This window comes from Solanum lycopersicum, chromosome 6 (genome assembly GCF_036512215.1).
Source record: "Solanum lycopersicum chromosome 6, SLM_r2.1".
NCBI lineage: Eukaryota > Viridiplantae > Streptophyta > Magnoliopsida > Solanales > Solanaceae > Solanum > Solanum lycopersicum.
In genome coordinates this window covers 1003164-1031152 of record NC_090805.1, presented here as the reverse complement: position 1 = coordinate 1031152, position 27989 = coordinate 1003164, and the positions used below count along the sequence as shown (strand labels likewise).

The following is a 27989-nucleotide window of genomic DNA, read 5'->3' as shown; positions in this document are numbered from 1 at the left end:
AAGATGACCAGATCAACAGCTTGCTTAATCACATTCAAAAGAGATAAACAACAACTCAAGGTCTTGTGTAACAACTTTAAGACAAAACACATAGATGCAGAACTTCAAAATCATACCTAAATTTTAAGAGAATGTCATACAGTAAATCCTTTAAGTTTATGTATCTCTCTGTGCTAATCATGGTGTAATCTACTGTCGATTGCTAAATGTACATTTGAAAGACTTGAATTTCTGTACAAATTAGCCAAATTGTAGGGTAGCCTTGCTCAAAGTCCACACCTTGGCGAACATATTCTAGTGTACAACATGTGTATCGTCAGGTCCTTTAGAATTGCAAATGAAATCAAGGCTTCCGGACCTAATCAAACTCCGGTAATATATAAGCTAGCTGCAAACACGATATCGCGCTTGATCACATTAGATGCAGTTTCCATTTTCTTGTACAGTGCAGAGTTGCCCATAATTGCAGCAGCATTTCTAAATTCACGACAAGTCTCGTCTAATCTAACAATAGTCCTCACTATAACACCTTCAGGGACATCTGTGAGTTCACATATCTCAGCAAATGGGGTCCCCTGCAAGACGGAAGCAGAATTAGAGACACCCCACACTCAAGAACGGAAGAATCAAGCAACAGGTAGGATATTATGATAATTAAGTCATACGCAACCACACATGCAAATCCTTAATTTTTTTTGTGTGCGTGTGTGAGTGAGAGAGAGAGAGAACCTTTGCCCATTCATATACCACTTCAACCAAACCAAACTTAAGGTTCTCTTGGGCATACTCCTTTGGGTCAATCGGCAGCTTAAACTGAGCCTGAAGCTCCCCAAGTCTTATTGCAGTTTCATGTAATCTGAAATGCCACGAGAATGATATTGTCATTGAGAACAAAGTAAAAAGAAAAACTATAATATCAAAGAACAGGGTTAAGTTACAGCTCATGGTAATTAATGAGAAAATACCTACAGAATACATCAGAATGACTTGAAACAATAAGAAAAAGTACAAATGAAGTTATAAGAATGAAATTACCGTAATCAACAACTACAGTTGCACTAGTCAAATAAAAACAAGTAGACAACATTGACAAGTGCAAGGAGGAGATGACATGACTTCAGAAGTAAAAGAGAGCCAATTGGCCATACACCGTTTAAACAGTAACAGCCTTTGTTGGCACAAATACTGACAGAAATGTTCTGTGGAAGATCTGAAGTGTGTAAAACTCTATTCTCTGTTGTTCAGTAACTTTTTGACAGAAGGAAATTTGGATATTTTGCAGTCAAAAGACATCCCACTAGCAGTTGTGCATTCAGAGAAAGACCCAAAAGCAGCAACCAGGTCTTAGACCACTACATGCTTGATTCGTAAATCTGACCAAATCCCATTTTCAAAAAATCTTTCAATAAAGGAAAAGCAGAGTACACACTGACAATATAAGAGAATTAGCAGCTGGCCAGAAAATTCGTTTCCCTCTAAAAAGTGTATTCACTATAATAAAGAAGAAACAACTTGATAAGAAATGAGTCTTGAGCCTAAATCAACTCCAAAACTCATGAAGTAAGAATCGCACAGGACCATATAAGGAGACAACAACACATTTTCACCACCAATGTGGAACATTTAACATTACTCACACGCTCAGGACTGGATAATTGGAGAGCGAACAACAAACAGTGGGGCCCAATGCTGAGTGAACCAAGAACAGGAACAGGTCTGGCTTTAATACCATGACGAGAAATGGACCTTTGGCCTAACTAAACCCCAAAAGTTAATTCATGCAATGAGGATTTCCCAAAACCATATAAGAAACAACAGCCCATTTCCACCATCAACGTGGGACACTAAACAAAAATTGCTTACCACACATTTACTCTTATCTCTACTTTCACAGCACCCACTTTATTATATCAAGAAAAGGTGTCATAGCTCTTTGATCTGTGACCTTGTGATGTGCAATTCCGTGAAAAATGTGATATATTATAATCCAATTATTGAGATACACCCAAGTTAGTAACTAGCATCCCGTACAACTTGCATATGCAATTCTGTGAAACATGAGAATACATTTAACATGATATGTTCTGTTCTCATAAAAAACAAGAATGATGTATTTTATTCCATCCTAGATATAAATACCAAGTTAGAATCCTAAATTGTCCAACAAAGCAGTGATAAAAAGGAAAGTACATCTTTTATAGATATCATATTCCAATCATCTCATCAATTAATTTTGATGAGTTCTCTATCATTAAACCTAATGTATAACGAGGAGAAGTCTTCACAGTCTTTTAAGCCCATCCATTAAAGAAACATTACAAGAAATATACATGGCTGATATACAGGTTTGATCCCTCAAAAACTCAGACACCGCAAACACAAAATCTTATCAAAAATCTTCAATAAAAACTTTTATCCAAAAATACCAAAAACAATTGAATATATATATATCATAGATGAACAGGAAAAATGACAACACGTCAACATGAGCATATCACACCAAATATTTGAGAAGAAAATAACCTCTTTTTAGCCTGAGAAAGCTTTGGCGTGAGGAAAGATTCAGAAGTCTCCTTTTGCTGAAACACAAAGGAAGACATGATCGCCACTGCCTCTTCTGGCTCCAGGTCATCAAGCTGATTCTCAAATAAACATTCTGTGCATATCAGCTCCTCTACGGAATTCATTTCGCAAGCAACACGACCTTTGATTTGAACTACAAGATCAGCATCTATGCAGCCAATTTCTTTTAACACATCTATCTGCAAATAGTGTAAAAGGGGATGTTTATGAACTCTTCCTTTGCAAGAACTGATTGGCATGAAAAGGGAAACCAAATTGTTATGATAATGTGGTTCCATACCCGACCCTGAAAATCTGGCATTTGCTGAAGTGCCTCATCTGACATTTCAAACCTCAAAGCATTCACTTCCGCTCGGTGCAGCTCTAATTCTTTAGCCAATTTCATGTGCTCATCCAATTTAATACAACCATGACACTTATTCTGTGCCATTTTCTGCAAGAGATTATTCCATTTGTAGTATGCTTCCACAAGATTCATGTCCTTCAACTTCAGATCTGGCATAGAATCTTCATTAGAGAATGAAATGTGGAGAATCTTACTGACAGTCATTGCCATATATTCACTACAAAAAGTTCAAAACTTTAGAGACAATGCGAACACTGGACTAGTAAGTCAACAGGTTCTTTCTCCAGGACCAACGGAAACCTTGTTAGCCGTGTTTTCCTTCAAGCATCCTTTATTGACTAGAAACATGGTCAAGAAGAGTAATATTATGGCTGAAGACAAGTCAGCCAATATCACAAAGAATGTCAGCTTGTCAGAAAACATGGTTTGAATGGAGGGAAACTACAGATAACTTGCTTAGAAGGATGACAATCAGATGGAAAGTTGTGTCGTGGATTTGATATTTATTGCACAAGGCTTCTGAGGTCAGAGGTAATGAAGTCAGGAGGTGGAAAGCTAGGGACCATCGAGCCGTTTATTTCTGTACAAAGAAGTTCAGTGCTTTCGGCAGATTTGTTTCCATTGTCGCAGTACATGGGAGCAAAAGGTCCGTTATTTTTATTATTCCAGAATCAGCATTCAATGCTGGTTGAGACAAGCCAGCAGATAAAATTGAAAATTATATTCAGATAAAAACAAGATTACAACAATCACATCTCCCCAATAATTGAATTCTTCGCATGCTGAAGGCACTAACAGAAAAGATGGACAGTGAGATCTGGCACTTTCTCAATGGAGGAACTCCATAAAAGCAAACGGATTGGAGGAATCAGAGATAAAGAGATTCTGGGAAGATGCTGGCTGGGCCATTTCGACGGTCAGGAGATCCCAAACCATACAGACATGTGCATATGGGCAAACAGAAAATGGGGCAGCTATGTAGAGGTATTCGAAATGTGTGACCATCATTTTCTCTTTGAGTTCCTGACTGATCATGGTGGAGCACACTCTTACAGGGGACTGGAGTGGGAAAGGAAAGCACTACATCTGCCATGGTGGTCTACGGCATCTGGTTGCGTGACGGAGAATTGGTGATACACCAGAACTTGGATTAGAATATTGGGCCTCCCTCTAAAGCTTGGGAAAAAGGAGATGATGAAAGAAATCAAGAAAGATGCAGAGGGTGAATCGAAAACGAAGAAACCGAGCTCAAAAATCATCTGCGATGTGCTCACATGTGAGTCAAAGGAGACAAGGAGTGAATACCTAGTCACATCAACATTAATTGGGAGGGTCTTTTCTATCCCATCCCCATTTGAAAAGACAGTCTGAAAAGAATCAGCCTTCGGCGACTTACAGACAGTCGCAGGGGGCTCAAAGGCTGGCATCGGTAATAGCCTGGGTCTAGGGCTAGACGATATGGCAGATCCTATATTGGGTGGGGGTCTTATAAAGTTCAAACCAAGTGTGCATGTCTCAACACATGGGAAGAAATTAATGGAGAATCTGGAAGATGCTATTTTATCTGAGGTGGGCTGACCCAAGTTCACAAGCCAAACTTGACAGAATTAATAGGAATTGGTCCAGGACCTTTTCAAAACATGGAGATGGTCAACCCATCTTTTAAGACCTTCATTGTAGAATCTGATCCTTCTCTACGGGTCTCGCTCCAGCCAAGAATTGATGTTAAAGAGAATGCAGAGGCACAACTCAGACCCGATGCAAGAAGGGATAATTTATCCACTGCTGGAGAATACTATTTATGTCACTCCAATCGCAATTGCTGAACCAGAGGAAGATATTTTGGGGTACAAGATAACATGCAACTGGAATTGATTCCACAAGAACCAGAAACCAGGAAGGATGATGATGAACTATGGGTGAGTTATGTAACTCTTCTATTTATCTACCAAAACTAGGGGTTCAAAGGAAGTACAGGGATTGATCTGCAGTATAAACTATAAAGTTTAAGGATGGGAGCCAAGAATCAGGCGGGATATAAATGGCAGGTACAGATAACCATATAAGTAATACTGACATACCTTTAACCGGATCTAAGGCTGGAGGATACTTATTTCCTTCAGATTTCAAACTGAGCAGCTGTTGTATTGCGTTAGAGTAGGCCCCAGCACTAACATCTTCAAGAAGCCGAACTTGGTCGATCTTAATCTTTTTCACACATATATACAAGAAATCCTTGTTATCAACTCCTCGAACCTCATAATTCATGCCGGCAGCATTACCGCGGTGAGGCAATTTGATGTTGACAGCGCCAGATCCCTTCCGGGAGGTGACTGACGAACAATACTCATCATCATAACCCCGTCTTGATTTAGGCAATAGTATCTGCATTTCAGAATTTTTTTGATCTTTCCTGTTGCTTCTATCTGACGAAGTTTCCAGAGTTGAAGGCAATTCTGGAGTCAGAACTAGAACTATATATTGTCTGTTGTTAGAGGAAGGTGTCTTCACCACAACGCCTAGTAAGTGATCTTGAGCCTGCAAGTAGTAAAGGGAAAGAAACATTTGCACATGTTTTGGACTCATATAGTTCCAATATCCAAGTAACCTCATGAGATGGGCAAAAGTAGACAGGATTATGATACTCCTAAAATGAAGAGTGATCAGAACAAACCGCAAAAGTAAAAGGAACACTTTCAGTTTCTAAAACAAGTGTTCTCAAACTGCAGAAGTTTCTATTCTAGGATGCCCAGTTAAATCATCCAGATTATCAACCTTCAGCCATTTTTACCATTGAAAAATCATTAAGAGACGTTGACCTACTGCAGGGAATACTTTGAACCATATGTTTATTTGCTGGTTTATTAATAATACCATATTTGGTTACATTTAAATGATATATCATCAAAATGTCATTTGTTTCTGCATACTGAAGATTATGATGTGACTTTCTGTTGCAGAGGACTAGATCATGGAACTAAATAACTTGGCCTTGTAAATTTCCAAATCATACCAGATAGCTCAACTATACTGTGTCTCAGAAGAAAGATTGTCGAGAATTAGAATGGAACATGTGCAAGTAGAATAATGCTTTGATATACAGATGCAACTACTTTGGAATCGATGCATAGTTATTATTATTGTTATTGCATGCCAGATAGCTGACAATCTTTTGACCTTAAAGATGAAAAGAGGGTACTGCCTAATGCCTATTTAGTGAAAAGAATGTAATAGAACTTACTGATTGTGATTTTACAACCACTGCTCTCCCAAGACTAAGGTACTGCTGAGAAGCTGGCGACTGCATTACTGCTTCTGCTATTTGGTGGCTATATTTCTCTGCCTCCAAATACATGTCATAGTATTCCTCAATTGCTGGTTCACCCTTTATGCATCTATATCAGACAAATTGTACTTACCACTATGCAAATAAATATCAGAAATGATGCAAGAGTCATCCACAGAAGGTGGCATTTAGAAGCTATAATAGGCTTCACAGAAGCAAGTATTTCATAGACCAGACAGGCCTTATAGAATTTAGCAATTAAAAGCACTACCAAAAAACAGGATTCTCAAGACCATTGGTGTCTGTGCTTCTCTCTCTTGTGTGTGTGCGCGCGCGCGTGTGTGTGAAGAGAGAGAGAGAGAGAGAGAGAGAGAGAGTGCATCTGCATGAGTGTGTGTGAGAGAGAGGGGGGACATGTTAAACAATACCAGGAAGTACAAAAGAATAAAAAGAAATGGGCAGTGAGTCAGAAAAAATGCTGGAGACTTACCCTGCTTGCATACGGTGGACCATTTGGAAGGAGAGGAACTATAAGCTTTTAAAGACATACAATTTTGTGCAGAAAATCAAGATGAGTTGTATGTTCTTGTTTTATTTTTGGTGTAAAAAGCTATGCTGAGGAGGTTGAATCACTAGTTGATATGATTGGATCCTTGTGAAGCAGTAACCTAAGCTAGGTTGAGATTTTGTAAAGTCATTACCAGTTCCAATAAAAAAAAAAGTACAGAAGAATAAGCTTGGGAAAATCTACACAATATCAAAGCACTGAAGCACATGCACACAAAAAAAGCACATATAAGTGTTTTAAGGTGTGACAAATACATGTCGAAAAATGAATCCAGAAAGACAATTATGGTAGAAAACTCATAGTGTAACTGTTTTAGTAATTCTTACTCAACAGATTTTGTAGGCTGAGCAAGCTTTCGCATCAAGAGTTGTTGTTGCTCAGGTAGTTTTTTCTGAGCATGAAATTCAGCAAAACTTCTTTTCAGCATGTCCTCAACCTGCAAAAATTATGGAACTGTACTTCATCGGGAGAAATCTGCTGGGATGAATTAACTATGCACTGAGAATGAACATCAATCCGTGAAATGGAACACATCATTAACATGAATCATATTACTAACACGCGCCATTACTCTAAAATTATGAGTTAGAGATGTAATGGCAATACGCCGTTGCTCAATAATGATGTTGAGCAAATCAGCTGTATTTTGCAAAAGAAAAAAGAAAAGGTTGTGTCAGCAGTATATGCAGTACTTCTAAAGTAGTTAATGTAAGAAAAAAGAAGAAGAAACATTGAATTTCCTGAGGATGCTTGAAACTTTTAGACTTATTGTATGTATTCAATAACCATGAACTTTATCTGCTATCTTAAACAATGTTTTGGAGGTGAATAAAGATACTTGAAAATACTTCAACTCGCTACTACATACTAGCTCAAGGAGAGACAAATGAGAATGGTAGTGATGCAGCAAGAACCGATTAGCTCTAAAATCATATAAAACTAAATTGCAAGGAAAAATGAACTGCCAGAAACTGAATTTTGAATTAGATGTTGGGTATAGGTCTATTTTGAAATCAAGCTATTTTCTCTTCTTTCCTAGTTAGTCAAAACTATGTACCTTCAGTTCTTCAACCCGAAGTAGATGCAAAATCATGATGTAGGTCAGTCGAAACTGAGATTCAAGCCTAGTCGCAGTACCAACTATTACATGCTTCAAATCATTTTCAAAAGGGATCTCATCTCGGCACATCACCACAACTGTACCAGTCTTATCAAGTCCTCTCCTTCCAGCACGCCCAGCCATCTGAGTGTACTCTCCGGGAAGTAGCTGCCTAAATTCCTTGCCATCAAACTTTCTTAAAGAATCAAAAACAACCTGGCCAAAATTTAATACATTTTTAACTTTATAGCAATAGCATATTTGAATAGAGAGATATGAGATCCTTAAATAATTAATAGCAAATATCAACTGGGAAACTAAAGAAATTCTGCAATCTAAGATGGTACTCTGCAGTCTGCAATAATATGCCACATGTCGTCAAGGAATAAGAGAGCACAAGAAATTTGAACATCAAGGAAAATAAGCAGGTAAAAAATTATAAGTCGGGAATGACCATAATACAGAAAGCAAACCCACCAAAAGCTATATTAAGGATTGCCATGTTTGGTACTGAAAATTCAAAATTTGATCAATACATTATCAGATAATGAACTGAGGAAACCTTTTAGCAATAGTCCTTTGAGTGAGATCAATTGATCCCACATAAGAAGTGAACAGCTCAAACTGTTCTTGACCTTCTCTCCTCACGATACCATTTTCTAATAACTAATATATTACAGAAAAAAGATATAGAAGGTAAGTTGGATTCATTATACTTTAAAAATTTAATGTGAAGTGGTCAATTATACTTTAGACCCAATCACAATGTAAATTTTCTGTACTAACAACTAATATTTATATCTGATCATTTGCTGCCCATGGAAATGCGACAATTAAATTGGATAAAGGGAGAAAGCACATAGGGTTGGAAGTAACCAATACTTCCTTCGATACAAATAGTAATCTTAGAGGTTTGGGAGGTACTACAAGAGAAATCAATATTTTATAGCAAGTATTGTCATCTTGACAATTCCACCACTGTAGTTGTTTAGCTTATGAGTGTCACCACTTAAGTTGTTTACCTATTGAGCAACACACAAGAGCCCAGGTAGCAAGCTACCCTGATGGATGCTCCCCTTAAAAAAATTGAATTAACATTGTGTGTGCTGATAGCCCACATATTAGATATTAAACTTATAAGAATAGATACTACCCTGATCTTAGCCAAAAGGTCGACAGCCCACATATCAAATATTAAACTAATAAGAAATTATGCAATCTAAGATGGTACTCAGCAATAATATGCCACATGTCATCAAGGAATTAGAGAGCATAGGAAGTTTGAACATCAAGGAAAATACGCAATGACCAGAACCAGAAAGCAAACCTTACAAAAAACTATATAAAAAATATTTTCATGTTTGGTACTGAAAATTCAAAATTTCAACAAGAATGATTTTCTTTAATATACAGAGATAACAGCTCAGTCCCTCCACCAATGTGGGACACTTAACACACACACACACACACCGCATACCCGGAACTGGATATCTAGAATATGGACAACATTAGATAATTCAAGTTATGGATAAGTTTTCTCTCTGATACCTCTACAAACAAATAATTACTCAAATTAATAGTCAAATTAAACTTCAAGAAATTCACCCCTTCAAGATGAGTCATCCATTGGGAACCAATGGATAGTCAATTCCACAGAAAAAATTCTTGAAGATACCCATCAAATCTTAGACTATAACTCATGAGATTGTCATTAACATATGACTTCCTATGTGGTCTTTTCTTCATAAAACATGTGCATATTTTGTGCTACTGGCGAACTTGATTGAAACGCGTTCCAGAAATTTATGTGCTTTCCTCTACATTTTCTGCTTTACTCCATGATATCCGTTTTTTAAGTTCTTTAACTCCCAGCTCATTCTTAACTGGGAGTAAAGTTCTTAAAAAACGTTCTCAGCCTTCAACTATTAACAATGAATAAATAGCAAAACCATTCTACAACAATTAAATGGAAACATGATCACTATCCTCAGTTACTCAAGAGTCGGACATGGTATGAATCATATGAAAAGGACTCTTTATCATAAAAAGAGTAAACTTTTTATTCCTAATATCCCAATTTATGTGGCAGACTTACCTTTTTGGCCTATACCAAAAAGAATAACATCTTTTTGTGTTTAGAATAAGCTTAACTTTACACTTTCCATTTTACCAATGAAATTATTTATAGTCACATAAATGTCCTTGATTTGTTCCAGACCACAAGTTTCACAAGTCTTCGTTTCTTTCGTAAACTCCGTACCCAATAAAATATCGCCACATAAAATGGGATGGAGTGAGTACGTTCTACGAAAATAAGTGCAATCAAAGTAACAAGATCACTACAAATGATGACTTACCGTCCTGGCTGGAGCATTAACTCCCATTGCAAAAGTCTCTGTCGAGAACAGAACCTAAGAAAGAACCAAGAATTAAATGAGCATCTAAGACCTTCAAAAGTAAAACTCACCAAAGGATAGGAACTTTGATAACAAATGGGTCGCGAATGGCTAGAGGAAAAGAAAACTCAGCAGCAGTGGTAAAAGTAGATAACATGAAAATGACTAGCACAACGTTCAACTTTGTTCAAGGATTTCACCACTTGACTGATAATTTATTTCATCACAACTGTTTTCCCTTTATTTATTTAGTTAATCTTTCACTTGAAAAGAACATAACATTGACCACGAGTCATACTTCAAAAACAAGAATCACGGGGTCCAAAATTTCTTAATTGGATCCAAAGCTAGTAGACTCTTCCCAGATCTTAAGAAGTTATTTTAGTATAATTTCCTACTAGGATATACTATCAGTGCTAGTATATACAAACATGACCAAATGCTAATTGCTTTATTTTTTCTCTTTTAAAGGTTAAATAATTTTATTTATAGAAGGGAAACATTGCATTTTAAGTATGTATACCTAAAAGAGGAGAAACATTAACCAAAATGTCTCTACAAAGGTCACCAAATAATTATCACAAACAGGGGCTCTCATGGATAAAACAAAAAGAAACTAGTGACCAGAGGTTACTCCTCACATGTACAAATATGTTCTCAACCCTCCCATTCCTCTTTCTCCAAATTACCCACTTGATTGCAAGTCGAACTACATTTAGGTTTTCTCCTCCATCTTCAGAAAGCCAGCTAAACATTGCCTCCTTTATTGTTCTCAACATAACCAATGTACTCCAAACCAGTTACGAACCACCCACCACAGGCGTGTAGTTACTTGGCAATGTAATAGTAAGTAGTAACGTAATTTTCAAATATCTTAAACTAACTTCCACTAATTTTGATTGAGTCTCTAACTTTATTCTGTATGTCTGTGTATCTAATGAAGTATATGAGCATGTCTTTGTGTACACTAACAAGTGCTCTAGCATAAAATTATATGCCTCTTGCATGCTTAATGCGGAATAATATCTGAAATTAAATATGGTAAGATCCTAACAATGTGCAACCTCCACGAGGTAGTGGTAAGGTCTGCGTACACTCTACCCTCCTCAGAGCCCCCACTTGGTGGGATTTACTAGGTATGTTGTTCTAACGTCCTAACAATATGGGCATTTCTGTGGAACAATGTGCCCTTTCCCTTATAAAAGATGGCATGTTATATTACCTTAACCAAACCTCGACAAAAAAGCATTTCTACAACTTCCTTGACAATTGGGAGGAGCCCTGCATGATGCACAGCAATGCCCCTGTGGAGAAGGCTTTGAATTCTGACAATCTGTAGTTTAGATGACCATCAATAAGACACTGTTCTGCAATTAGCAGGACACCAAGAACCAGATGGTCAGCTAGATTAACAAATGCAGCAAATTAGGTAGGACACCTGCGGTAAGTTTCTGTCGGATCCCTTAAGCCGCGAAAATGCTTTATCACAGAATATCCTAATTTCACTTTTCTCAGAGCTACTTGTGAGATCGGTACCAGGGATGTTATCAGCTGATTTGTCACATCGATTCTTCGAAAAACAAAATATAACCACCTGAAATTACAATTTCATGATAAATATTAGGTTTTAATACATGATAAGAAACGAAAAACAGTACTGTTAAAAATTTTAAAAGAGGAAAAGAAAAACACAGCAGACAAGTTATCAAGAGATAAAATACTAACAGCAATGCTAACTACACTATAAGCACGCGGTGGAAGGAAGATATACAAGGAACCATGCATGTTTTAAAAAGAATCTTTTTACATACAGGTAACAGTGATTTCTTCAAGAGTTTATTAATCAGCGTCAACCACAAAGACGCCTCTGATCTCCTAAACCCCATAACATTCTGTCCAGGCCCAGTGCTTTGCGTTCCCCAACCACCACCAAAATTCCCCAATCTTTGGGGACCAGAATGCTTGTGCTGCTTTGCCTGAGAAGAGCTATCACGCCTCTGCCCTCGACCCTTATCAGCAGCTGTTGAAGACCCAGGACGCAAGCCGGCGCCGCCAGAGACAGAACTTGTGGTCTTCTTCTTATGTACATCTTTGGCTGCTCTAAATCCATGAGGCAGAAACTCTTCATTCTCACACACTTTGTAAAGCTCCCCAGAATAGAAGAGACAATGTTCCAAAGGGACAGGTCTTTTGGTCGTCCTGATAGAGAAGGCCACAAAAGAAAAAAGGAAACCAGATCAAGCAAGCACTCTATAGATACTCCCTCCATTCCATATTAATTGAACTTTTGAGGTGTTTCACACCCTTTAAGAAAAGTACATTAAGACATAAATTGAACATAGTTTTTCATTTTTACCCTTATTAATTATTGTCCAATGTATAGAAGTCATCACATTGAAAATCCAAATGAAGGGTAAAATTGGAAGAATATTTTAAAAATAGTCTTGAAGATTGAGCAATTAAGTTAATTCGAAAAATGGAAAATGCCTCGAAAATTCAATTAATATGGAATAGAGAGAGTATATTTTTATGATAAAAGCTCCTATCTTGTTTCCTGAATCATAGTAGGTCCCAGAGAACTTCAAGAAACAAAGCCATGTAACTTCATTTTTTTGAATGATAATTTAAATAAAGCACGACTAACCCAGTAACACGAATTTGCTTTTGTTTTGTACGACCAATCCAGTCTGCAAATTCAATTGTGTTGGGTACCTGCAATGAAATGAAACATCTCTTAGCTTCCCTCCTAGCACAAGCTCAAGCATTTGCTTTTCCAGTTCATAGATAGAGACCAATAGTGCAGCTAACGTTTCTTCCCACTGAAGCACCTACTTATATTATGTCTTCCCACCTCGAGAGCTCCTTTTGACAGGTTTTACTAACCTATTACATGGCAACTGCAGTAGGTTAGCATCTTTTCTAATTTTGGTTCCCTCCAAACATCCATGAAATGTCATAAAATGTTGGGGCCTTTCAATGGTAGAAATCTCTTTACAGCCAGCAATTTGCACGCTGGCAAGTTACAGAAATTCTGCCCCCGCACATCTTTAGTTACCATCTTAATTATCTATCGGTGATAATTCTACAGACAAATGGCGAGTCGGGACCAACTGCCGATCCAAGAAATCGGGTTTCCATTTATTTCAAGCTGTATGCCGTAAGCCCTAATATGATTTCTTATGTTCACTTTTCTCATTTCCTTTTTTTCTAGTTTTCATTAGACTATAGTAAAACAATCAAGTAAATGAGGTAATTCAAGACTTTTTCTATAAACAAAAGTAGGCACAATGCCTACCTACTAAAATCATGCAATAGGTTCCCGAAGTCCTTTTTTAGTAAGGATTGTGTTCCCATTCCAATAGAAATTAAGAGATTTTCGACATAGTTGTCTTTATGGTTGAAATGGTCCAAAATTTGACACTGAAGTCTAGAGAGCATAGTCCCCTTTGTGCTTAAATTGATCAGGGGGGAGTTTTATTGAAAGCCACCTCAACATATCAAAAACAGCAACCAAAAAAAAGAAATTATGACAGTGCTGTCCAGGCTAGCTTGTGAGTACCTCGATTAGTCCACCACATACCTACTACCCCAACCAGAATAGGTACTGCACCACAAAGGCTTGGGCAAATCGGAAGAAATCACTGATTGTTTTGTCACCGCTGAGATTTAAACCCAAGACCCCATGGTTCTCCACCCACTTCATTGACCACTAAGCCACACCTTTTGGATATAGCAAAAACCTTACCGTCAATGACACATCAAAAAAGGGGTTTCTGGAAGAACATCTGACATTAGCGGACTAGTTCTACTTCTATTTTTGGTTCTTATTTAAGAGGAGCGAGGGCTCAACTAGATGAACCTTAAGACTTTTGTCCAACATACCCATTGTTTACAAGCCACAGTCCACAGAGATAATTTGATGGTCAATTACAAATTTGAAGATATTCTTTTTCTTCTTTGTGGCACCAAAAGATTTCTTGTGACGGGATTTGGTGAAAGAACAAATCAGCATATTACCAAGTTACAGATTTTTCAAACGTTTCAATCTGGTTTCCTATGTTTCCTCTCAGCAGAACAATGTATCAAGCAACTGCTTTCTGACCAACAACCAAGCACTCATTATCATCAATTAATATATACCCAAAATTGATCAAGGAGTATCATGTCATGAGAAAGATGTCTGATACCATAAAAATGATAGCTAATCAACTCTGTTGGAGTACAGCAATTATGACTTCGATGACCAAAAAAGTTTTTCAAAATAGTAACAAAGGGAAGCCCCTAATCCATGACACCCTACAATTGTTTTTGACACAAGTATAATATGCCTAAATTGACCCTATTATGCTATTTTAGACAATAATAACTAAGCTCAGATCAAGCAAATGTCAAATGCTACCTTTTCTTAGATAGGCCAAGCATCAATGGTTGAAAGGGGCTGTCACTATACTTATGAGTACCCCACATTGATCAAATGTATAATTATACTTTGTAAAGTGTGCATATAAAAAGATGCACGCATAAGGCCTTGGTCTCACGCATTCCCATAAATCGTCTGCATGTCTTTATTTCTCATATATTGATGCTGATTGAACAGGGTTCTCTTCCAATACACATTTTACTTTTGGATATTGTGTTCTAATTGGAGACAATTTAGTATCCTGAAGAGCAAAGATCAAAGCGTGATTACAAGATCCAGTGTCAAAGTCTTGAGCCTTCGCACCGGCAACTTGAGAACTCATACGGGTCAAGCAAATATGGAAGGAATTTAAGTTCAAATAACTCGCTCAGATGGGACTTGTGTGTGATGATCAAGCTGCACCTGATATTGCATCAAGTTCAGAGTTTAAAGAGAGAATCGAATACATACAAGATTCTCACAGAAAAGATACTCTCAAGAGACATTGTCACTAGATTCATAATGTCAAATGATTATCCAAACATATTTACCACGTCCATCATCGAATAAGTTGCATCGACATTAGACCAGGGGGCACTGACTTCAGGTAGAATGTTAGATTTGCTAAGCTTAATAGTTAGAAGTTGTTCTACGCTACATATCAGTGTCCTGTGTTGATCAAATGTGAAGTTATACATAGAAAAGTTTGTATAAGAAAGTGCAGGTGCAAGACATTTGTCTCATGCATCCTTACACATCTTTTTGTTGTGTCTTTAACTCTCATACCTTCATTAAGAGTACTGATCCAAAGCACAAAGTATAGTGACTAAAATATCAAGACCCACCGTAGCTGAAAGGAGGACAAAGTTGATATGTCTTGGGAGCATAATGATAACTTCTTCCCAAACAACACCTCTTTCAACATCATTGACATAATGCACTTCATCAAATATAACCTACACTCGCAACAAAAAAATACCAGTAACCAACCAAATTATCTCAAGTACTGGAAAGGTTGTAGAAGTGAAATGAGCAGAGCAAAATATTTAATAATTACCCATTCTATATCCCGAATCATATCAGCCCCTCTATAAAGCATTGACCTTAATATCTCAGTGGTCATTATAAGACAAGAGGCCTCAGGTCTTATGCTTATATCACCTGTGAGAAGGCCAACATCAAACTTCCCACAAAAATCCCTGTATTTCTGATTGCTGATTGTTTTGATTGGAGCTGTATATACAGCCCTGGTACAATGCTGCAGCACACAATAAAAAAACATAAATTTGGTGCAGACCTGTTGACAAATAAAGACGAGAAAATTTGGACAGTATTGACTCAAAAAGTTGTAAAGGAACTTATAAATAGGATATGTAAAAGAGAAGACATTTTATTTATGAGCAAAGAAGAAGATTATACTTTAGATATCAATATAAAATTTTTAATATATTCTTTTATAACCAAAACAAGAGTCAAATAGTATAAAATCCATGATATAAAGAGAATCCATACTTTAGCTGCCAAAGCAAATGCATATTCAGCCACAACAGTCTTCCCAGCAGATGTATGAGCAGCAACAAAGACAGAGTTCCCTTTTTCAAGATGATAGATGGCCTGCAATTAATGCAATCACAAGGACCATAATTTTTTAACAGCTCGACAGGCATATATATGCCTGAAATGAAAAGGAAAAAGAAACACAACAAATCGTTTCAAGTTAATAAAAAAGCAAACAGAACTCAGCCTATTATGTTCAAAATTAACACTTCGCCATTCATGCCAATGGAACATCATCCGACTAAAACATGGGGCCCATGATTGAAAGCTAAGTTGCTCGGACTCTCCAAAAATGTTGCTGCACGTCGGATCTTTAAAAATACACTATTTTTTGGAGGATCCGACACACACCCGTCGACATTTTTGAAGAGTCTAAGCAACATAGATTGAAAGCATGTATTTACCCAACAATTAAGGGACATAAGATTAAATAAGGCAGAGATACCAAGTTCCACATCAGCATTAAAAAACACAACATAAAACATAGATTTATACCTCCTTTTGAAAGGGGTCGAGTTCAAATGGGAAAGTAAGAGCCATATCAGGGATGAGATCATGAAATCGTTCTACAATTACTTCACCGCCACCAGTAACAGCCCATCCCTGCATCAGATGTTTAGAAAAAAAGCATAAAAAAGATCACTATACTTGATGCAGTATTCAAAAAAATGGATAACTCCACTTTAACTTATCAAATGAAGGAAATCTAGAACTGTGTTAAGCAAGAAATGTGTCTGTTACGTCATTCTCTTGACGTGCACCATCATTATCCACATCCAATCTTGATATTGATCCTTCTGCTTCAACGGACAAAATCTCATCCAAGACAGATATCTCAGTGTCTAGACCCTTGTCAGCCACTTCAGACTTGTTTACTTCAGCTTCAACCTGAAGTAGCTCTGGCTTCACAGATGGCAATTGTTCCGCTTCAGATTGCAATTCAGACGTATGACCTACATGAGAGGAATAATCTTTTTTTTTTTAAACTGGTAATCGTATTCCTCAGAATTAAGGGTTATGCTGGCCATCTCCAAAAAGATATCAACAATGAAATGGAAAAAAACTAATTACAGATATCCTAAAAAGTCTACCAACTGGATAGCATCCTCAGTGTTTTCTTCTTAGAGAACAAATAGAGAAGATAATGCTCTCTAATAATTAATTTATTTCAGAATAGCCCATAGTTCAAATATATATCAATGTTTGATAGCTTTGCTATAATCTTCCGGTCTCCCCAATGTTTAACTAGAAGCATCACTTCTTTTGTGAAACAGTTAACATATCTTATATAAATAGCAATACTATACAAAGAAAGTATAATCCTCCCTGATTACAGAATTGTAAAGAGACCAAACTTATAGCTCCTCTATCATCTACAAGGAGTCTAAAACATCAAAACTTAAATCATGATCTTTCTACACATGTTCCTTTACACCAAAAATACAAAAGTACCCAAAAAAATCAACTTTATCTGCTTGATAGGACTTGATTTATCTTCAAAGCATCACTTCTTGTAAAATAAAGTTTAGAAAAAGTCTCACCTATGCATATGTTATTCACAATTCAACATCTCCTTTAACTTCCATGCTTACTTACTCATAGTTGAATTATGTGGACATCACATCTAAAAGCTTAACATGTCAAAGAGAGCACTTTTTTCTAAAAGGTAAGAAGTATTATCAATAAAGGTACCAAGATGGTACTAATATTCAGTACAAGCAAAGAACATGCCCAGTCCTACATCATAAAGAAACAAACAAGTCCATTGTTTTTAGAATCCTAGTTACATTCTCTTTCAACACAAAAGACTAAATTCTGAATACATAGATGGCTTAACATAAGAAGTGGAATCCTTTCTGTCTTCAAAACATCTCTGACTTCTTTCGAGAAAACTATCCATGCAATACTGACGGGTATTTACATCCACAGTTTCTTCTGTCCTCACCTTGATCTAAACCCCCCCCCCCCTAAATTAGAAAAGCAGGCAGCAATTAAGCATTCCTCGTCCATAACTAGGCTAAAAGTGCTAGGAACTGACCCTTAAGAAGTTCATCATTGTCCCCCAAAATGATCCTCTTCAAACTCAGCCCCGCTTGCTTGGGAATCTGTCCAATTCTTGTTTTTTCACTCATCACCAAATTTCAACTTAATGCTATTTCAAAATCACCCCATAGAGTCATGATCTGCTTCCGAGCTGCAACCCAAAGAGAGAACCAACTATTCTGGGATCTTAATATCTATTTTTTGCCATATTTAGTAACAATGACCCTCTACCACAAAGCATCCGTCCCATCATTCAACATCCACAACAATTTCCAGAAGACTTCTATTATCTAATTTGAGTTCCTGACTCCAAGTCCTCTTGCATTTTACTCCTATTCACAGACTCCCATTTAACCAGATGAAATTTTGTCCTTTCGGCATTTCCACCAGTATTTAACTAGAGATCAAAAATTTCCATCCCACAAGGTGAACATCTGTTCTCTTCGTTTCCTTTCCCTATGAAGTTACTTCTAAGTGAATCCAATCGTTTTTTCACCTTAGGAGATGAGGGGAAAAGTGACATAACATAAGTAGAGAGACCATGATGCTAATTATCAAAACTATCCTTCCTGCAACCCCACATCATTCTTTCTAGCACCCACAGGAGTTAGGGGTGGCAAAATCAAGACCAACCCCCCCAAACCGTTTATGTTTGGGCGGGTAATTGACCCGTCCAATCATTAGACCAACCCATTAAAAAATGGGTTGATATGTAACCCAAATTGGCTCATGAAAAATCTGCTCAAAATATTTTTATAGAACTCTTTTTCCAATTTCTTATGTTGTATATAGCCATAATAAAGAAAATAATGATTTTATTAAGTACTAAAAAGGTTTAAAAGAACAAATAAAACAATTAAGCTTGGTAAAAATTGGGTTGGGTTGTGTTGGGTCTTGACCCATAATGTAACCCATTTTGACTCGAGCAATTTTGGGTTGGGTTGGGTCTTGACCCAATTGTTATCTTAACCCATTATAACCCGTCTAAATTTGACCCAACCCGCCTAATTGCCACCCCTAACGGAATTCCCAAATGTGTAGTGAGAAAAACTTCTACTTTACATTGCAGGATCTCAGCATACTGAGCAATAGAATCCGCAGGATAAATACAGAAAACAGTACCTTTGGATAAGTTAAATTTCAGCCCTGGCACAACTTTGGACACCGAAAAAATGACCCTCAAATATAGAGCTTGCACCCTGTCTACTTCACATTGCAATAGGGTATCATCAGCATAAAGCACATGTGCAATCTCGTCTCCATTTCCTTCATTGTCATCAACATAAAATCGCTTTATCCAATCCCTTTATCCAACCTAAACCAGCATCCATGACCAAAACATTTCACTTAAGACCCGTGATCAGAACTACCTAAGCACATGATGGTGTTCAACAAACATTTCACTCTTCTGTTATGGAAACTGCTTTCCCAACAAAAGTGGGAAAATACAGGAAAACCTGAGCTTCAAGGAGGAATGCATGACATATAAGCATGCTATCCTAAAATATTACATGTTTGCTATGTTTATCAGATAAAGAAAACTAACTCTGTCCAAGCTAAATTGACTTTTGGCTAATCTAGAGATCTTTGACTATGAAACCACTCTTCAAACACAAGAAACATAAAACAATTAAAAGAAGTCTCTAGATGATACAGACCATCTCCAACAAACTCTGTGACATCCTCTTGCCAAGCTTTCTTGAACAAGTCATCAAACTGCACGGATAAGTCACTCTGCAGATTGCCAGACAGAGATGTTTATCAAAAAAACAGAAGATGAGAACAAAATTACTTGACACATTCCAAAGCAAATCTGACAAGCAGGCCTAGGGTGCATATAATCCACCACAGTTTTACTTGATAGGATGGGAATATAAAAGTAGATGTCTATATTTTATATAAGAGTATAAGAAAACTTGATTTTATTGTGGTACTAACCAGTTTCACCTCCACTGTGTTCGTAGCAGCACTCTGATCCTCATATATATTCCAAGAGCATGAATGTGTATCCTTAGAAATATACAAATAAGATGTTTCATAACGTCTTATATACAGAAGAATAACTTAATCAAAAGCTCTTCAATGGTTAAAAAACTCAAAAACCTTACCTTAAGATCGCCAAGATCAGGTCCTTGCTTAAAGCTTGGAGGAGCGGTTTGGGCAGGACCGCCATTAAGAACCTCCCTTACCCATTCACCGTTTGTAGCACCATCAGGAACAACTCTGCCCAACGAAGGGGAATCATCCAAGCCACCAGGTCGAAATGGACGACTGTTAATGCTTCCTCTAACAAAATCTTTTGGTGGTCCAACAATGCGCGGTAGAGCCCCAGAATCATCAGCTCCAATTGTAAGTTCTGATACATCTCTCTGAGAAAGTCAGAAGTGAGACAAAAAATGTCAGGATTAGCAACCAAAAAGGAAATTTCAGATCCTCAAAATTTTCCAGTGGTCTTAGTATGGAAAAGGAAATGAAAATCAGTAAAGAAAGGAACTTGTTAAAGCATTAACACTTAAAAGTTGATAAAATGATTGCAAATTCTGTATACCTCCTCTGACTTTGGTTCCCATCTTCCATTATCCAATCTGTCCCGCTGACGTCTAAAAGGCACTTCCCATGTAGGGACAACAACAGATCGAGGCAAAGATGGATCTGGAAGGATTTTAGCTCTCTCAAACCAATCAAACTCCCACTGCCTTCCAACTTTTTCGGGAGAAAACTCGTCTGCATCTAGCTGAGGCAATAGATACTTCTCCCTAATATATTCCTTTATTGTATCAGGTGTTTCCTTTGGAAATGCAGGTGGCTGAAACAACATAAAAGTGATCATAATCTGTGTTTACACTTTTTTTAAGAGGGATGTGTATTAGATCTGATTATGGAGCAAGTATTGAAGTAATAATTTTAAATATCAAACATCAAGTGCATATGTCATTATTAGGGAGGTTAATAAAAGGCAATGACTGAAGCTTTTCATATAACTGGAAATATTAAGCATGGATATGCTGCTGGTATATAAAATTTAAACAAAGATTTGAAATTCCTTGGCCTTATAGGCAGCAGTTCAAAGAGAAATCGACCAATCAACTATCATTCTGTCCCAGATTAGATTGTCTGGGTATCAGAATCCTCTGTATTCATTTAACTCCAGGTACGTTCTGTTTAAATGCAAAAAGAATTGTGCTTTAATGAAATGATTCTCTAAAACTAAAGCTGCCTCAAATCCCCCACTTAATAGTCAGAGGCCAAAACCTAGATTAAGATCATAGAACCAAAACAATACATAGGCTTCAATTAAGGAGTCCCAGAAAGGACAACCAGAAGTTTACAGGGTGTTAATTATTACTGCAAAAGCAAATTGGAGGGAAAAAGACAATCAAACTAGGTCCAGCACTAAAGTTTGATCTCTAAGAATTCTGCAAACAATATATCACCTGTTATTAGGTAGATATCAAGAATTTGGCGGGTCCTGGCTTGATCTGAATTCTGTAGTGAGGTTCTTGGTAGGAAATATTTGTCAAATATGGTGTATTCTCTCTCCCCTTAAACCCCCAAGGGTTACTGCCTATGTAGGGAGCATATAACATTTCAAATATAGCAGAATGAATACAGAGTACCCATATAATTGACCCAACAATTTGGTATTCAGTGTAGTTCTCATTGTTTTCATAAGCAAGTCATATTAATTTAAAATTCATTTTCCTCTTCTCATTGGTCGCTAACTAACATGCATTCAATCAACAAACTAAAATAACAAAAAACATAGAACTGTAAAATCTTCAGGAATGTATAGATAGGGAGTGTAAATGTATAAAAAGCTAAGTAATTTCCTCTCATATACCTAAGTCTTGGTTGACAGAGTTACCAAGTAGTAAGTCCTATCCAGTACAGGTTCCATGAAACCTGTGAACTCTGATTCAAACCCTATTTACATGTGATTGGTTAACATGTATTCCTATCGGGGGACGAAAATAGAGCTCAATGAAATAGAAACTATCATGCTACATTTACCTACAGTGAAATGAAACTTTCATGATGGAGCAAGAACATGAAAGTCATTCCAGGTCCACATATGTTGTAGATAATTGTTATGAAGTACTAAAACCTAAAATGGATGAACACTTAATGTGTCTGAGCATGTTGCCAGAGTGTGTTTATGTGTTCTAAGACCATAGTAGGGCTCGATAATACAAAACGTATAATAGTAAGTTGTCCTTCCTAAAAAAGGAATTTTTTCATGCTAGAGCAAAGACTCGGATGAAACTTGAAAGTCATTCCAAGTAAACACATGTTGAAGATCGTTGTTAAAAAATAATAGAACCCAAAATAGATGAAATGCCTATTAAAGAGCACTATATCCCTCTTTCTACCCAACGTCATTCCGATCACTCTCCTTCCTATCCAACCACCAATTGCTTCCCTTCCGGAGAAAGAATTTCTTTCTAACTAACTTATCCAAACCATACATTGCAATCAAACTAGAAAAATACCACGCAATGCTCTTGGAATCATTATTTCCATTGCTAATTAATACATTTCAATCATTATCATCAATGAATTAGGTGAAAGTGCAGAAAGAGTGGGCTTTGAACACTCTGTAAACAAATGCCTACATAGCAATTCAAATGCTACACCTAATTCAGGACATATTGCCTAAAAATTCTAGATATATCTCTGTAGAAAGTTTCATGTTTCAAAAAGCCCCAGTTGCAAGCAAGGTGACCAGAATACCACCCTTAGGGGTATTTCGTGATTAACAGTCTGCATTTTGTAGCTGTATTATTATCTCTTATCCCTCATACCAAATGAAGCCCTTAATAAAAGAAAAAATAAGGAGTGTGAGTGTGACAGAAAAGCTTACCAAAATGAAGTCAGGAATAGAATTGAGAGGAGTATCGCGTTCAACAGGAGGGAGAGGCTCGATCGTGAGGTGACCACTGTGTCCAGTAAACCCTATTCGAAAAGATAGCTCCTTTGCTGCTACTAACCGATCCATTACTCTGTTAATGCTCTTTCCTCGCTTTTTTTCAGTTTTGATTCTTCTACAGGCTCAAAACAAGTGTGTCAGTATTCAAATATCTCCGGCGATGCTCCGCCGGAAGAATTCCGAACAAGGTAAAAAAAATTGCCGTTTGCCGTGGTTTTGGAGATACTCACCGGCGATTGGTCACGGCGGGATGTTTATTTATATTATTTTTTCTTAGGGCCTAAATATTTAGCACTTTATTGTTTAAGGATGCAATATTTATTTTGGTACATAAATTGAACTTTTTTGCTTTAAATCCCAATAAATTTAAAAAAGTATATAGTAAAAAAAAAAGATTAATGAGTTTGATAACTTTATTTTAAAATTCAATTTAATTCAATGTATTTGCTTATATACTTGCATATATTTGCTTTTGTTTGATTTGATATTAAATAAGAAAAAATGAATTGAATTGAATATAAATCTTATATTTTGTTAGCTAATTTAGAATGTTGTAGAATTTTTTATAGCCTTGTCATATGTGGTTTTTACGAGTTTAACTATATCTAAATATGATTCCTATAAATTAATTTTTAAAATGCTTGATTGCAACATATGTTTTATCATCTTCTTATCAAAATTTGTTTTGATACTTCAATTTCCTTGTTCTTTATTTTTTTTTTAAATGTTATTTTATCAACAATATTTCTCAATAGTAAATGAAGATATTATAGTCCAGATTTTTACAAGAAAAAAATGAGTTCTATGTTGAATTTTTAATAGTAATTTGTTTAATTTTAAATCATTAAAATTGGACTAAGTTTGGAAGTATACATGAATATACTAGTGTAAGTGAATAATTATCATTTTACATAAAATATTTGATAAACAAATTCATCACCGCGTTCAATGCTTGCTAAGCACAATTGATTATAAAAATGGGTTATCCATAACTTTAATAGATTGAATTAGTTTTAGTAGCAATAATTATGTGGAATTATAGAATAAAAATATTATGATAGGGATTTCACCATGGAGCAATTCTTAATCTTTTTTTTTTAATTTATTCAAGTGATGGATGTATTGACGCGCATATTCTATTATGGTGTATTTTTTTATTGATAACATAATTTTGATTGATAAGATTTAAAGTAAATTTAAAATAAGCAAAATGTTTGGAGTAAACCTTGGTGTTTAAGAGATTTAGATTGACTAGAACCAAGACATAATATTTGGAGTAAAAATTCAATGACACAATGTATGAAGCTAGCATGAAAGTGAGGTTTGATACATAAGTCATTCAAAAGAGAGGATGTTTCAAGTATTTAGGTCTATTATTTAATGAAAAGGGAAATTGACAACAGTGTCACACATCGTATAGGTGTAGATTAGATAAAATGGATGCTCGCTTTCAGAGTTGTGCGTGATTAGAAAATGTCATCAAACCTTAAAAGGCAAATTTTACAAAGCGATAATTAGACCGGCTATATATGAGTGTTAGTCCATCAAACTTACTAATTCAAGAGAAAAAATGGTGTTCGATTGAGAAAGGAAAGGATGAAAGGTCGTAGCGAAAGAGATAAAGTTGGGCAGAGAGAGAGGCGGACGACATGATTATCTTGTGACGTATTAAATAAGTCTCAATGTTGTTACGACTTAAGACTCTCTTGTTCAAATTTTTTCAAATTCATTAAAAGTTTTTAAAAAAAAAAAACAAAAACAAATGAACTTTAATATGTTGAATCTGAATTTGTTGAGTGCAGACAAATGAGGCCTAAATATTAAGACAACCTAATGACTTTTGACTTCTTAATCCTTTTCATGTCATGTATACATATATAGTGTGTGTGATCATGTTTCATTATGTCATTTTATATATAACACAATTTAATATCTACTTATATTCTTTCTGTTAGGGGTATTATGTATTTTAAATGATGCAGACTAATGCATGTATCTAGACACACCGATTAAGCAACACGTTAAAGTTTTCATATCCTACTTTGGATGAGCCCCCACCCTGCTTTCAAGGGTTCCCTAACTCCTATCTTTCAGCACATTAGATTATTTCTCTTAAGATGTGTCGACAGAGACGGATCTACATGAATATGAGGGGTTCATTCGATCCCCCTTTATTGGAAAGGTTATATAGTATACATAGGCTTAATTCTTTTATTTATATATACACTAAGTGATGAACCCTTTGGACAAGTGCTTGCGACTTCAACTCCACATATAACAATGTTTTTTCTCCATTGTTTCAACTGATTTTCATTTTTATTTCTAAATAAATGAAAGATTTGTTTTGTTGGAAACCTATTGGGACTAATAATATTTTATTAGACATTAAAAAATAAATTTATTTTCTATTTTTATAGAATTAAGTAAAAGTTATAACGTTTTTTAAGTTTTCAGAATTAAAATTAAAAAATACATTCTTTCATATTCATTTTAAGTCAAATGCTTGATTTATATTTAATGAAAAAATAATATAAATATAAGTAAGATTAAATAAATAAGGATTATTTAAATTTATAAATAAATAAGAGTAGTTATATAAAATTTATTAATAAATATGATGGTCGCTATATTTTTCATTCTTGATAATTATTTTTTCGACACGGATTTTATTGCTACAATATGATTGGATTACTGAATAATGTTTATATATCACAATGACACAGACAAAACTCATAATTATAGTTTTAAAAAATACATTCTCTCGTACTCAATTTAATGTTATGTCAAAAATATATTTATTTAATTTTATTGTTTGTGTTAAGGTAGAGTTGAATTTTTTTAATTACTTATATCTGAAACTCATTTATATTTAACCCGCCGCGTCCGCGTTGCTTCTACAAATACTATTAGGATACTTAGTTATTTTTTGAACCTCCTCGATAAAAATTCTGCCTCCATCATTAAATATTATTAGCCGTTGTATTGTTGTATGATAATTAATACAAATTATCTATTTTATAAGAAATTTCCTCTCAAATGCTTGAAATTATGTTTTCCGTTTATGTCTAAAAAAATAAATGTGCACACTATATTATGTCATGCTATGGATACGTTTGGCTAACAATGGTCATGAGATTTTACCACTATAATGGATGGACTCAAATTATAATGTAAAATCTTGATATATAAAAATGGGATAATGCACAAGTACCCCTCAATCTATGCCCGAAATTTCAGAGACACACTTATACTATACTAAGGTCCTATTACCTCCCTGAACTTATTTTATAAGTAATTTTCTACCCCTTTTTAGCCTACGTGGCACTGGTTTGGAACAAAAAGTCAACCATCGTTGGACCCACAAGATAGTGCCACGTAGGTCGAAAAGGGGTAAAAAATTATTAATAAAATAATTTCAGGGGGTAATAGGACCTTAGTATAGTATAAGTGTGTCTCTGAGATTTCGGGTATAGGTTGAGGAGGTACTTGGACATTATCCCTATAAAAATTAAGAAAGAGTTTACCATGAATATATTCAAATTATAAAAAATTGTGGCCGAGTACCATTATCTCCGAATCTATGCCTAGAAACACATTTATACTATATCAAGGTCTTATTACCCTCTAAACTTATTTTATAAATGATTTTCAATTTTTTTTTGGCCTACGTGGTACTATCCTGTGGGTCAAACGCGTGTTGACATTTTATTTTAAGCTAATACAACGTAGGCTGAAAAAAGAATAGAAAATTATTTATAAAATAAGTTCAGGAGGTAATAAAATCATCTTAATATAGTATTCAATATATCTTTGGAATTTCAAAAATAGATTGAACGTACTCGCGCATTTTACCAAAAAAACTAATCAAAGAACACCAATATTGTTCTAATTGGTGTACAGATTACATTAATATCGGGGAATAAAAGCATCAATGATGGCATTAAAACATACAACACCTCAACATTTAGTAGACCTACGATGTTTATTTATTTCATCAACTTAAATTGACATACTTAATTTAATTAGATTTTATTACTTTAATTATGCTATAGATTAGTCTTTTGCTTTTTTGCTCTTCCTCTCAAATTTAAATTTTCTCATTTAGTTATTTCTCAATACATGTGGAATGGACAAATAATTTAAATAAATGAATTTTAGTTGGGAACATCAAAGGTTGCCTAGTTTTTTTTTAGTTTTTTTTTTTTGCACAATAAGAATAACAATAATAATAAAAATGTTAATTGAGTAGTTATTTCCTAATTTAATTTGTCATTTTTAAGCAATTAATATTTTGTTAAAAGATTCAAAACTTCTATTTTAATTGGCTGAAATATAATAAATATGCATCTTAAGTTGAACTATAGACATATATCATAATTTTTTGAGTAAAAGATATATTCACTCTAAATCGCAAAATTAAAAAATTGTTGTAAATCCATTGTATATGTAGATGATCCACTAGAGTTATCCAACAATTAATTGGATTCATGTATTAGTGTTTCCAATGTGATAAGATATCAAGGTGATATGAACCTTGATGATAACTATGTAAAATTTCAAGGTGACCTTTGACTATGATATCTCAACACTATAAATAGAGATATCATTCACCATTGTATGATATACTTGAATAAGAAAATTATCTCCTCTATCTTATACTTCTTGTCTTTTTCATCTTATATTCTGAGCTTTCTTTACAACACGTTATCAGCACGAAATTGCTACTTGCAAAGGTACTATATAAATATTTTTATTTAATTCACATATTCTCTCATAATTTTCATT

General features: G+C 35.4%; 1 protein-coding gene and 1 non-coding gene across 5 annotated transcripts; both read right to left on the bottom strand.

Moving 5' to 3' along the window:
• Window positions 1-4: 4 nt before the first annotated feature.
• On the bottom strand, window positions 5-23624 carry LOC101264125 (DExH-box ATP-dependent RNA helicase DExH11). Of its 4 annotated transcripts, none has more exons than XM_010323441.4 (24): window positions 23139-23532; window positions 20826-21083; window positions 20386-20646; window positions 20216-20287; window positions 19936-20011; window positions 19400-19543; window positions 16976-17187; window positions 16730-16837; window positions 16190-16291; window positions 15735-15935; window positions 15523-15633; window positions 12923-12990; window positions 12090-12477; window positions 11717-11872; window positions 11501-11611; window positions 10240-10293; window positions 7841-8098; window positions 7110-7219; window positions 6171-6324; window positions 5011-5467; window positions 2864-3078; window positions 2524-2762; window positions 730-856; window positions 5-575 (listed from the first exon to the last, which is right to left on the bottom strand). In XM_010323441.4, the coding sequence occupies exons 1-24, from the start codon at window positions 23271-23273 to the stop codon at window positions 363-365; spliced, it is 4230 nt and encodes a 1409-aa protein (XP_010321743.1). In that variant the 5' UTR covers window positions 23274-23532; the 3' UTR covers window positions 5-362. The 4 variants fall into 4 exon arrangements, with proteins under 4 accessions (XP_010321743.1, XP_010321744.1, XP_069155062.1 ...); XM_010323442.4 differs by having other exon boundaries at window positions 748-856; XM_069298961.1 differs by lacking the exon at window positions 19400-19543 and having other exon boundaries at window positions 748-856; window positions 23139-23624.
• On the bottom strand, window positions 8875-9066 carry LOC112941766 (U2 spliceosomal RNA). Its single transcript, XR_003247335.1, has one exon. It is a non-coding gene; the product is annotated as a U2 spliceosomal RNA (small nuclear RNA).
• Window positions 23625-27989: the final 4365 nt, after the last annotated feature.